Source organism: Marmota monax, unplaced genomic scaffold, assembly GCF_021218885.2.
Source record: "Marmota monax isolate L192 unplaced genomic scaffold, Marmota_monax_Labrador192_F-V1.1 WCK01_AAM20220418_F8-fsc00001, whole genome shotgun sequence".
NCBI classification, from domain to species: domain Eukaryota; kingdom Metazoa; phylum Chordata; class Mammalia; order Rodentia; family Sciuridae; genus Marmota; species Marmota monax.
In genome coordinates, this window is record NW_026693777.1 from 19,405,068 (window position 1) to 19,418,795 (window position 13,728).

Consider the following 13,728-nt stretch of genomic DNA (forward strand, 5'->3'; position numbering starts at 1 on the left):
GGATTTGGGATTCTGTCTCATTCTTCAAGTCTGGGAAGTTTTCTTGTATTATTTCATTGAATAGATTGCTCATTCCTTTGGTTTGGACCTCTATACCTTCCTGTATACCAATGACTCTTAAGTTTGGTCTCTTTATGTTATCCCATATTTCTTGGATGTTCTGCTCATGGTTTCTTAACAGTCTTGCTGGGCTGTCTATGTTCTTTTCAAGTTGAAATACTTTGTCTTCATTGTCTGATGTTGTATCTTCTAAGTGTTCTACTCTGCTGGTAGTATTCTCAATTGAGTTTTTACGTTGGTTTATTGTTTCCTGCATTTCTAGGATTTCTGTTTGTTTGTTTTTTATAACCTCTATCTCCCTGTATAGTTGATCCTTTGCTTCCTGGATTTGTTTGTGTAATTCATTGTCGAAGTGATCTTTCATTGTCTGATTTTGCTGTCTAATGTCTTCCTTGAGACTCCAGATCATCTGAAGCATGTATATCCTGAATTCTTTATCTGACATTCCATCTGCTGCAGCTGTTACCTCTTCTAAAGTTGAGTTGACCTGCATTGCTTGTGGTCCTTTCTTTCCTTGTTTTCCTTGCGTTTCTTTCTGCTTGGTGAAACTGTTGTGTTTTTGAAAAAATTTTCCCCCTATATATTTATATTGCTCTTGTATAGTTGAAAAGCCTCCCTTGCAGGGTCGGGCGGCGGTCTGCCTACCTTGCAGGCGCGGGCGGCGGCTCTGCTCTGCCCCTCCTCCAATTGGTGTGACGTGTCTACCACGCCCGCGGACCCCTGGGACTGTTCTGCCGGTCGGTCGCAGGTCTGCCTACCTGCGGGCATGGGTGGTGGCTCTGCTCTGCCCTTACTCATATTGGGGTGACGTGTCTACCACGCAGGCGGGTCGCTGGGCTTATTTCGGGCGCGTGAGGCGGCTCTGCTCTGCCCCTACTCCAATTGGGGTGACGTGACTATCGCGCCGGCGGGCCGCTGGTCCTGATCCGCCGGTCGGTTGCAGGTCTGCCTACCTTGCAGGCGCAGGCGGCGGCTCTGCTCTGCCCCTCCTCCTATTGGTGTGACTTGTCTACAACACCCGTGGTCCGCTGGGCCTGTTCCGGGCGCGGGCGAAGGCTGTGCTCTGCTCCTACTCCAATTGGGGTGACGTGCCTAACACCCTGGCCGGCCGCTGGACCTGTTCCACCGGTCGGTGGCAGGTCTGCCTACCTTGCGGGCACGGGCGGCGGCTCTGCTCTCCCCCTACTCCAAATGGGGTGACGTGTCTGTCGCGCCGGCAGGCCACTTGGCCTGTTCCGCTGGTCGGTCGCAGGTCTGCGTACCTTTCGGGCGCGGGTGGCGGCTCTGCTCTGCCCCTACTCCAATTGGGGTGTCGTGACTACCACGCCGGCAGGTCGCTGGGCCTGTTCCGGGTGCGGGCGGCGGCTCTGCTCTGCCCCTACTCCAATTGGGGTGACGTGTGTACCACGCCGGCAGGCCACTGGGCCTGATCCGCCGGTCGGTCGCAGGTCTGCCTACCTTGCAGGCACGGGCGGCGGCTCTGCCCTGCCCCTCCTACCACACCCGCGGTCCGCTGGGCCTGTTCTTCTGGTCGGTCGCAGGTCTGCCTACCTTGCGGGCACGGGTGGCGGCTCTGCTCTGCCCCTACTCCAGTTGGGGTGACGTGTGTACCACGCCCAAGGGCCGCTGGGCCTGTTCTGCCGGTCGGTCGCAGGTCTGCCTACCTTGTGGGCGCGGGTGGCGGCTCTGCTCTGCCCCTACTCCAATTGGGGTTACATGACTACCACGCCGGTGGGCCACTGGGCCTGTTCTGGGCGCGGGTGGCGGCTCTGCTCTGCCCCTCTGGCTTGATGACAAAGTGAGAGAGACTCGGGTATTTGTGACTCACTTTCTTTACCAGGAGACCAACTGTTTCTGTCGCCGCTGGTATTGATGAAGTTCTCTCTTCCGCCGCTTTCTGATGACATCAGATCTCTGCCATCTTGGTATCCCATGTGAATGGCAGCATTTCATTCCCTTTGCCGGGTGACCAAAGCAACGGGTGAGTCCTGACCGGCCCTCACAAGCCCCGTCTCAGTCCTGTTGCCACTGCCTATGAAGGCTCGGTTGGTATTTACCTCCATAGTATTCAGCAGGACGCAGACCGAGAAGCAGTTTCCACGGGTTCTTTAGCCCTGGGCCAGAGCAGTTCCCGGAGCTGGAATTCGGCCGCTCTGTGCTCGGTGTATGTTCTGATACGAGCAGGCTCCAAGAAGCAGTTTCCGCGGGTTCTTTAGCACTGAGCCTGAGTAATTTGTCTGCAAGCCGCAGGCGAATGGCAGCCTGAAATTACCTGTTCTATGGCTGAATGAGCTGCGATCAGTCGAAAACAGGGATGGTGATGTCAGCTCTCCAAGATGGTGGCCGCTGGCTTCCTCTGTGGTCTGACCGGTGTGGAGAACCGAATTGGACCGCTTCCTTCCCCCGTCTCAAACCCAGAATTCAGCACTGAGTATGGTGATTGCACAGCTCGCAGAAGCCCGCAGAAACTGCAGCGCTGTATCTTTGCGTTGCTATCTCCTCGTTTCCCAGCGCGCGCCTCAGACTCTAGCCGCGGGGTGATTTGCTGAATAAGCAGCGTGACCCTCCGTGCGGACAAATCTCTCGTGTTTGAGCCCCCATAGCTGATCCTCGTGCGACGGAAATCCTTCCTCCAGGTTTTGGAGCACCCAATTTTGCTGGAAATTCCTAACAAGATAGCTTTTAGCCATTCTAACTCGTCATTCTCCTGCACAGTGACGCGGTACACGGGGGTAATGCACTCCCTTCGCCGCCATCTTCAGAATCCCCCCTTATTTTTATTTTTATATGCTTTGTATAAATGTAAAAATGGTTGAAATATGACTTTTCCTTAATGAAAGTACTGAGTTTGATTTTTTGAGCTTTGTTTAAAGATAGCACTTTATAAACACACTTGTGCTATTCAATGAGCCCAAACTATAAGTGATTTAAGGTCAAGTATTTTAGTACATCAAGAAATCATTTTATAAAATCACTGTCTCATTGTATATATGGCATTCCAATGGTCAAGTTTAAGTACTTTCAGTAAGTGAGCAGTTTGGCTCTTGCAAGTTCTCTGAGTTTGCTATAAAGTATGTGTGACACATTGATTATAGATAAAGGGCATTATAGATAATTTAAAGAGAAACACACTTTGAGTAGGGTTTTGATTTTTTTCTTGTAAAAGTTTTATAAGAACTTATAAGCAGTTTTATAGTTCTTTTCTTCTAGGTCTCTAGCATAGTTGGCGGTCTTAACTACTAGTTTAATAAGGTTTAAGAGGTTCAGAAGGCCCCTAATCTGCTGTTATGGCTACCACAAATAATTTGCAGTTTCATAAGCATTCCATGTAACTATTTTTTAAATTCACCTCTGGATCATTGATTCATGCTGTTCTCTCTGCCTAGAATCCCCCTTTCTCATTTCTGCTTTTGCAGAACTCTAATAAGGTTCTAATTCCATCTCTCTACTCTGCTTATGCTGAAGTGCTCAACTTCTGTTTTGTGGTCCATTGAACTTGAGTGATACCATTACCTTAACACTTAATATATTCTCTTACAATTAGTTGTATATGATCTATTCATTATAAGAGTAGCAATTATGTATTAATGTATTCTTATTTCCAGAACCTAGCAGCAGGTATACACACACATAGTGTCCTTGATAAATGATGGATGGATTTAACTAAAGATTAGGCAAGTATTCCTTGAATATTCCTGCTCTGTGGACTTATTATAAAATGATTTCTTTAGATGTCCACTGCTGATGGAAATAGGTACTAAGAAATAAAATAAATTGAGAGTCACAAGGTAAGTCATTTATAAAAAAGAATCAAGCCTAGCTATTATTTTCTTTACAAAATGGTCATAGGGACTATAGTCAGCTGTGTGCAACATGTCAAAGGTACCAGGCTTAGCTGGGGTTGTGGCTCAGCAATAGACCGCTTGGCTTCCTCCTCCTAGGCTAGGATACTCAACCACTAATATAAAGCACTCATAAGCGCTGTATAAAAATACAAATGGAAAAAATATACAGACATATTTTTTAAAAAGGTGGAAGTTTGCAAAAACTATTTCTTCCTTGGCTTAACATGCACTTTCATATGTATCAACATTAGGAGAGGTTAAGGAAACACACAGAAAGATGATGCCAATATTAGTGATCCTAGTTTCCTTATTATAGCATCCATGCATTGAGGAGATCCAGTTCTAACTAGAAAAATCAGTATTTTTACAGGAAGAAAGAATCACTCAATCACAGAGCTAGAAAATGCTTGAGGAGCAGTCTCTGGGGGATATATCAAAATTATGCCATATATTAGTAAATGAGGATTCTCTAAGAGAGACTTATTTTGGTTTTCCAGGTTACCATTCTTTCAACTTTTTGATAGTCTTTTGAGTAATCCTTCTCTAAGATCTTTCACAATGCTCATAGGAGTTTAGAATTAGAGTCCCAAAACTCATGAAGCTGAAATCACTAGTGTTTTTCAGGTCTATAAATCTTACCTGTTCACCAGCTTGGGATTCCCCAATGATGAAACGATCTCCTGGGCCATCAGCAGCTGAGAGATGGAACAAAGTCAAAAATAAACATCAGTATGGACCTATATCAAGGAACAATAACCTAGATTTGGGATTCTAAAATTTCACTCAGATTATGTGACAAAGTTTCAGTAAAGTGGGATATATTTCTGATTTCCTAGACTAGATAATGGCTTTGTTCTTACTGGTTTGATTTTTTAAGTCTTCAACTCCCAAATACCAATAGAAGTGGTCCTACTTGTGTCTTTTCTTGGTGTCACAGGAGATTCTTCCTGTCACCTCAATTTCCATACTTGTGGTTTTCCAATAGGAGGTTCTTGTATGTTATTATTCTAAATAAAGAATCAATCACAGGAATGGAAAATGCTTGAGGGGCAGTCCTGAATACCACCTTATCCATGTGCATGTATTTGTGATACGTATGTGCATACTAATGGATATCTATGTGAATCTTAACACTTAACATATCATACTTTTCCATCTTTCTATAAATTTATTTTTATTTTAAACATCAGAAATTTACTGGTTGCTCAAAACATTACATTGATCTTGACATATCATATATCATACATTTGTTTCAAATGGGATATGAATTCTTATTATTCCCCCATGTACAGATTGCAGGATCACGTTGATTATACAGCCACATTTATATATACTGCCAAACAAGTGTCTGTTATAATTTATTATTTATCTACTATTCTTGTCTTCATAATAACCAAGTGAAGTAGGATGAATATATGTTCCTTTCTTCATTCTACAGCTGAAGGAAATCACTTACAAAATGAAGGAATTCAGACAGAAAAGATTTAAGTACCTAAAATAAATTCTGGTCAGTGGTAGATGTAATACTAACATTCAGCTCTTAATTCCTAGCACAGTATTTTTAAAAATTATGCATCAGAAATTATGTTACTTCTCAACCAGAATACATAGGTGGTACTGAATCACATTTTCCACTGCACATTTATTTATTTATTGTAGTGCTGGGGAGTAAACCCTGAGCTTTGCTCATGCTAGGAAACATTCTAATACTGACCCATACTCCCAATCCTGGCTATTTATTTTTAAATTGGAAAAGACATTTCCAGAATTGGGTGGAAAAAACTTCTCACCCAATCTTTTTCTCCTTGCTACATACAGTATAGTAGTGGCTGGATGAAAAAATATTCCTGGAAAACTCAGAAGGGTTTTACTGACATATCATTTGGGCTTCAGACCAATATTACTGGCAAGGAAGTGCCTATCTAATGAGTTTATGATCATGACCTTACCTCTACGTCATCTGTGTGTGGCAAGAGTTTGGGGTACATATATAGAAAACATAACACCTTATGTATGAATATTTTAATTGTATTTGCAATAACACTGATAGATAATAAGGCAATTTGTCTTAAAAACATGAAATTGTTTGTTCTTATAACTATAAAGTAGAATTTTTTCTAAAGTTTTAAATAAAATGCTATATATAATAAGTGTTTTGTACAGATAATTTTGGTTAACTTGATGGGGATAGGGATAAAAATTAACATTGGATTTTTCTATTGCTAAATGTACTTTATAGATATTATTTCAGTTAATAAATTCTTGGATTTCTTGTATTTTCTTGAAATCCTGTTATGTTTTAGGTGTTCATTATTATATTATAAGAGTGATGCTATTTTTTTTTTCCTTTGGTACCAGGGATTAACTCAGGGATACTTGACCACTGAGCCACATCCCCAGCTTTATTTTGTATCTGATTTAGAGACAGGGTCTCATTAAGTTGCTTAGTGCCTTGCTTTTGCTGAGGCTGGTTTTGTTGAGGCTGGGTTTGAACTTGCGATCCTTCTGTCTCAGCTTCTCAGCTACTGGAATTATAGGAATGTGCCTTGTGCCTGGCCTATGATGCTATTTTTATTGTGTCATTTTCATGATTTCTATTTTTAAAAATAATTTTTAAACATAAATTATTTAAATAGTGATAAAAAGTCACTTCTTTAACAATTAACAACATCTTACCAATGTTGTTTAACCTATTCTCCACTTATTTTTGCAGTATTTTAAAGCAAATTATGATTTTTCTTATGGAAAATAATTAACTCGTCATTTATCTTCCAGAATTCCACAATAACTGTACCTCCAGTGTGAATAAATTTATTTTTAATTGTTTCTCTAGTAGAGTAATAATTATCAGCTTGCCACCCTCCAAATAGCCTAGATATTTTCTCTTTTTACTTCTTGCCCAAGAGGAATTAGTATGTTTTTAGATTAAAACAAAACTGAATCTGAATCATGATTCTGCCATTGGCTTTAGGACTTTCAGCAAAATTACTAAACCTTCAGTTTTATTGTTGATAAAAATGAGGATAATCATACTATAAAAGTAACACCTTTTATTGCTTATTCAATCCTCTTATTTATTCAGTAAATTTCTACTGTCTGCTATTCTGTGTCATACTAGGGTCTGGGAATAATGTAGAGTAAAAATCAGATATTATATTTCTGTTTTAATGTAGTTCCAGTCTGTTACAAGGTTTTTCAAATTCTGGGTCACAAATGAAGGTGGGCAATAAAATCAATTTATACTGTATACTCTAGGCATCCTTACCTTCTAGTACTATAGTTCTAGTACTATATTTTTCTAATTAAAAAACATAAAAAATATATCTCATAGGCTGAGCATGTTGGCAATGCCCATAGTACCAGCTACTCTAGAGGGTGAAGCAGAAGAAACACATGAGCCCAGAAGTTTGACACCAGCCTGGGCAACAAAGCAAGACCCTGCTTCAAAAAAAAAAAAGATCTCATCATCCCGGTAAGAATGGTTAATGTTTCATGAAACCTGTTTTTGCATATATATATATACACACACACACACACATACACACACATATTAGTGTGTGTGTGTTTGCATAGGTATATACTATTGGCTTATAATGTAACAGAACTCTTAATTAAAGTCACTGATTTTGTGGGGGAAATAGGTATGAATCAAATAATCACATTCATGAATATATAAATACAAATTTGGAAAACCATTCCAAAGGGGAAAAATGGTTTTATCAGAGTATACAATAAAAGTACCTGAGCTACCCTGGAGGGTCAGGGAAAGCCACCCTGACAAAACGATATCTGATTTGAGTATGAAGGATGAATAAGAACTAAGCAGGTAAGGGGTGTGTGTATATGAGGGAGAGGGAGATGCTCCACGATTATGTACAGAGAGCATTATGTTTAGAAGCCTATGGTTAATTTATACTGTTTACTCTAGGCATTCTTACCTTCTAGTACTATAGTTCCTTGAGTACCAAGATGACTCATATTTCAGCTCCATGACAGGCTATTTCTACTACTTGCAGTATCCTTTCCTTGTCAGTGTTTCCTTCTTTTGGGTGGGGGTTCGGGGGATTGAATTCAGGAGCACTTGACCACTGAGCCACATCCCCGGCCCTATTTTGTATTTTATTTAGACACAGGGTCTCACTGGGTTGCTTAGTGCCTTGCTTTTGCTGAGGCTGGCTTTGAATTCGTGATCCTCTGCCTCGCCTGCCTCCTGAGCTGCTGGTATTACAGGCGTGTGTCACTATGCCAGGACTTATCAGTGTTTCTTGATTAAAGACTTCTTAGTTGCAGGCCTTATCAGTGTTTCTTGATTAAAGTCCTCTTAGCTTTTAAGACTCAACTCAAGTGGCACCTTCTTTATAAAGTTTTATCTGATTACCCTCCCCTTAAGTCACCTACTTCCCCAGGTATTCCAAAATAATTCTAAGTATGGCTTCAAAAATGTATTTGCAGTTATTTGCTTACTCATTTCAGGGGAATCCCTAGATTTTGTCATATAATAGATGTTAAATAAATGTTCAGTCACAGTGTAAATGTTCAATAAATAGTAAGCATGGTTCTTAAGAATCTTTTTAGAGGCCTGGCATGATAGTATTTAACATATTTTAAAATCAGCTATCATCAAGTTAAATAGGTTGATCATTTTTTTCTGTGTCTGTAAGAAAATAGTGACGCTTATTGTTCATGTAAAATAAGGTCTTTTGTGCTTTTGTGACTTAATCCCAGTGACTTGAGAGGCTGAGGCAGGAGGATTGCAAATTCGAGGCAGTCTCAGAAACTTAGTGAGGCCCTAAGAAACTTAGGGAGCTCCTGTCACAAATTAAAAAAGAAAAAGGACTGGGGTGTAGCTCAGAGGTAAAGTGTCCCTGGGTTAAATCACTAGCACCAAAAATCCCAAAACAAAACAACACAACAAAAACCCACCAAACCAGGGCTGGGATTGTGGCTCAGTGGTAGCATGTGTGAGGCCCTGGGTTTGATTCACAGCACCGCATATAAGTAAATAAAATAAAGGGCTGTTGACAACTAAAAAATATTTTTTAAAAACCCCACCAAACTGAACAAACCAAACCAAACCAAAAACTCTTTTTAGAAAGATGCAAGCAATAATAGTTTACAATAATAGTTTGTTTTCCAGTGGTAAATTTATCTCTATATTGCTGGCTAAGGAAGATTCAGTCAACCAACAACATAGAAAGTTCTTGTTCCCAACAGGAGTTATTTTTATCATTTCCCTTTAACCATGTTTCCTAAACTTTAATGTTCATCCAAATCATCTGGGGAACTTGTTAAAATACAGATTCTGGTCAGTAAGGTCTGGGATTAAGAAGGTGATGCTGGTCCTTAGACTTCCCTTTTTGAGGGGCAGAGAACTACAAAATCAATTGAATACAAAAAAGGTCTAACTAAAAAACAAACAAAAAAAAACAACCAATAAAAATTAGTCAACTACAAAAGCACAAAAGACCTTATTTTACATGAACAATAAGCGTCACTATTTTCTTACAGACACAGAAAAAAAATGATCAACCTATTTAACTTGATGATAACTGATTTTAAAATATGTTAAATACTTTTTTAAAAAGCTTCTATTTTCCAAGATGAATTATATAAGCTAAGGGGGGAAGGAACAGAAGTGGAGGTTTGGTGGCACATGAACCTAAAGCTTGGAAAAACAAAACAAACCACTGTATGCTATCAGAAAAGATAGATGGGGCTGGGGTTATAGCACAGTGGTAGAGTGCTTGCCTAGCATGTGTGAGGGCACTGGGTTTGATCCTCAGCACCATATAAAAATAAATAAAATAAAGGTCCATCAGCAACTAAAAAAAATAAAAGATAGGTAGATTCCAAGGATTTCTGTAAATTCCTTTTCCTCCTAATTCTGACATAACTGCTAAAAAGTTTTCTTTTCTGCTTTGTAACTTTAGAATTTAATTTAAAGGAAGTAATAAAAGCAACATAAACCAAACTCTAATAGTACATGCATTATATAAATAATGTATAAAGCTTAAAGTTAGACTTTGAAATTGCTCTCTTTCTCCTCCTTTTTTCATGTCCAAAAAACACTTATCCTTTTTTTTTTTTTTTTTGTACCTGGGATGAACTCAGGGGTACTTATTCACTAAGCCACACCCCCAGACCTTTTTATATTTTATTTAGAGACAGGATCTCACTAAGTTTCTTAGGGCCTCACTAAATTGCTGAGGCTGGCTTTGAACTTGTGATCTTCCTGCCTCAGCCTCACAAGCTGCTGGGAAGACAGGCATGAGCCACTGTGCCTAGCAACACTTTTACTTTTGTTCACATATTTATTTGAAGAATTTATATCATTTGATATAAAATTGATTCTAGGAGATAACTATTCATTGTGGCACTGTATAGAAAATAGTCATCTTCAAAGCATTTGCCATAGATTTATTCTTTATTTCTTTTTCCAGCACCATATGTAATCTCTCCTTAAGCCTCTTGAAATACTATATAGTTATTCATTTATTTTCAATAATAAATAATTTCATCATTTCTATGTTAGGACTGAATAAACTGAGGCCTCTATAAATAACATAACTTTCAGAGATCCTAGAAAATATTTTTGACAGAGGAAGAAGGCAGAAGTGTTAATAATTCATCTGCTCTGATTGTATATACTAAAATCAAGATTACAGGAAGAGTTGGGGCAGGGAATGTGAAAAGAGAAGGTAACAACACTGGGGTGAAAGGGTCAATATAGCAATTACGTGGGGAACTAAATTGGGGAAATTGTTTGGAGTTTTAATTGTACTGTCTTTTCTTATGGACAAGTGGGAGCTGGGAGTAGGATGAGAGAGAGATATTTGGTATTCTTTTCCAGGGGAAAATGCCTGTTTATTGTTACTATTGGGAAAGAAGGTATTTATTTCCTCAAATATAGTATTTTAAACTCTCTAAAAATAACTAAAATTAATTATTCTAAGTTATTCATCACATAAATAATATTCCTCTTTTGCATCTGAGTATTCTACAGTGGAAGGTAATAACAGGCTACCAAATGGGTTGAAAAACCAGATGAGGCAGAAGATGATTCAAATAGAATAGAAACCCTGAGACATGAACATCACTGCAAGAATAAGAACTGATTCTAAATCAGAATGGTTGTGGACTGTTCATATTGAATTTTAGTGTACTTTAGAATAATGGATTTCAGTTAAACACATAAACTGTTAATAATAGCCAAGCAGTAAGATAATGGGTTGTTTCATAATGTTCTTTTTGATTTTCTGATCAAAGTATTTTAAACCAGAATGTAAAAAAGAAAAGAGAAATTAAAAATTTACTCAGATGGCAAGAATTTCTCTTAATATATCCTTTCAGGATTGTATGTTATACATGGTTTTCATAATAATTCCTGGGTTATTAAAATAGTCCCTTTCTCTAAATGATGCCAACACAAGTTCTGAAGGGATAAATCTTTCAACTTAAACTTTTTGAATAAATTTAAACTTGAGATTCAGAGGTATTTTTGCCTTTATTAATATCTAGGAAGAAACTGTGAGACGATAGGTACCCACATTGATACTAGTGGGTATAAATGCATCAAGAGGATGATCAGTGTGATCAGTGTTAAGGAAGAAATAAAATTTCAAAAACATGAGGAATAAAAATATTATAGTGATTCTAATTCTTAATATGCCACTTTCATTTTCTTTTTTTTTCTATTTTTATCTTTCAAATTCTCTCCTTCCTGAATATGGTTTTAGGTTTAGTAGATCTTCCTGTTACTTATATCATTAGCACTTGATTCCTGCATTCCTGACATTCTATTCTTTCTATGTTTTTAAAAAATCTTTTTAAAAAAATTTTCTTAGTCACTTTATTACTATCTTGACTGTTCAACCCACATACCTTAAAGCAAGTGATCCTCCAACTGGTTTGGAGTTTTATCCCACATGTTTCTGAAGGATACTGGCTAATGCTTAGTGCTCCAGAGCAAGTTAGCAACCTCTTACACCTAGAGGGTTAGCAATGCTCACGAGTGCCACTGGTTATTACTGGAAGGCCTAAGGCAAAGGCAAAGGGGAAGAAAAAAGGGAGAATAAAGGAAGTGGGGAGAAAGGAACTGAGTAAAGGAAGACAGAGGTGGAGAGAAGGAGGTACACAAAGTAGAAAGTGGTAGAGAGCCATAACAATTGACTCAAGGATTTTTTTTTTTTTTTTGGACTAAAACACTGCCTGGGGTGATAGTATGTCAGTGAAGAGACTAATGAATACAGTTTCCTTATAAATGAAAATCTTAATTACTAATAGAGTTTATCTTCCTGAATTAGAGACAAAATATACACTGAAAAATTCAGCTTTGTTAAAAAAAACATGTCTTTTTGTCCACCAAAGACTATTGATACTTCAATTATAATGTATAATAAGCATTTCTACTTTGAGATTTAACCAAATCCACAATAATCATGTTATATGTTATGTCTTTGTTCTAAGTTCATATCTTAGAGAACTAGGAAAATTTTATGAGAAAGAATGTGAATCAGTTGCATGTTAGATAATATCTTAGACTTTTTATACTGTGAAATGTCATTTGAAAATTTTCTTTTTGGGGAAATAACTAAAAATAACACCATTCCAAAACAAAATAATAAAGAAGATACTGAATAGTAACTTTATATAAAAAAAAATAATGGATTCTATAGTAATAGAAAGGCTCTTTTATGGCTCATCTGGGTTAAATTTTGGGTAACAAAAAAGGTAAGTGCAATGGTTTCTTTTTTATTGAGTTGCTTTTAGTTACCTCAGTTAAAAATTACAGAATAACATTCTCTTTGAGAACAATACTGCACAAATAATTTATTTCTCACTCTTCTACTGTATATTTCTGTAGTATTTCATCTGCTGTAGTTGTTTTACTCTGTAAGTAAGAATTGTCATTTTATAGTAATACTGTATGGCCACAAATTATAAGATCAAAACTGAATTTAGATGGGGAATAAGAAATAAGAATAATCAATAAAGCTATGGGAAAAATAAAATAATTTTCTTTCTGGACAGTATTCATTCTCAAATACTACAGAAGGAATTGATTTGAAAGGAAAAAAATACAAAAGCCATTAGAAGTTATTTATTTTGGCTTTCTCAGTTTCAGAAGTAGTCTGATCTAGTGATATCAAGCTAAATGAGGCACATTCAAGATAGATTTTTTGGGAAAAAGTACACTAGGGGAAATTAAAATATAAAACCAATCTTCCCACTATCTTATTTACACAGACTATGAGAGTAAAAATTCAGATAAATATCCTTTTTTCAGAGATTTTTTTTAAGAAAACATGTTAATAATAATAATAATAGTAATAATAGTTATTACCACTAAACATTTAAAAAAATATTGAGTTCTTTTTTTGTGTGTGCCAGGCATTTTATAAGGTTTTCTATGGTCTTATTTAATCCTCAAAACAACTCATCAGAATAAGTGTTATTATAATTATCACTATTTTACAAATGAGAAAATCAAGGCTTAAAAATTTTGTGACTTTGTTAAAGTTACACAGATGATTCTAGTATTAGAACCTCAAGTCTGACTTTGGGCAAAGCCCATACATAGCCTTAACCATTTGCTACACTGCCTTCCAATATAAAAAGATACTGCTAAGAAATACGAATAGAACATGAAGGAGATTAATGAATACATCTAATTACAAGAAAAAATTTACTTTAAGGCTAGATGTGGTTAAAAAAAAACAAAAAGCAAGTAAGAGAAGATACATATTTAACTGACATTAAAAAGGAATTGGCCTATGAGGAAATAGACATGTTTAACCTAATTGAAGTATTATAAAATATATAC

The 13,728-nt window shown here is 37.6% G+C and overlaps 1 protein-coding gene across 17 annotated transcripts in view; it reads right to left on the minus strand.

Annotated features, from left to right (window-relative positions):
• The window catches only part of Gphn (gephyrin), a 602,369-nt gene that overhangs the window by 76,655 nt on the left and 511,986 nt on the right, over positions 1-13,728 (minus strand). For all 17 annotated transcript variants that reach the window (XM_058584564.1, XM_058584567.1, XM_058584570.1 and 14 more), the window contains one exon: positions 4,545-4,600. In XM_058584564.1, the coding sequence (XP_058440547.1) occupies positions 4,545-4,600 (56 nt within the window). The remainder of the gene's footprint in view (positions 1-4,544; positions 4,601-13,728) is intronic.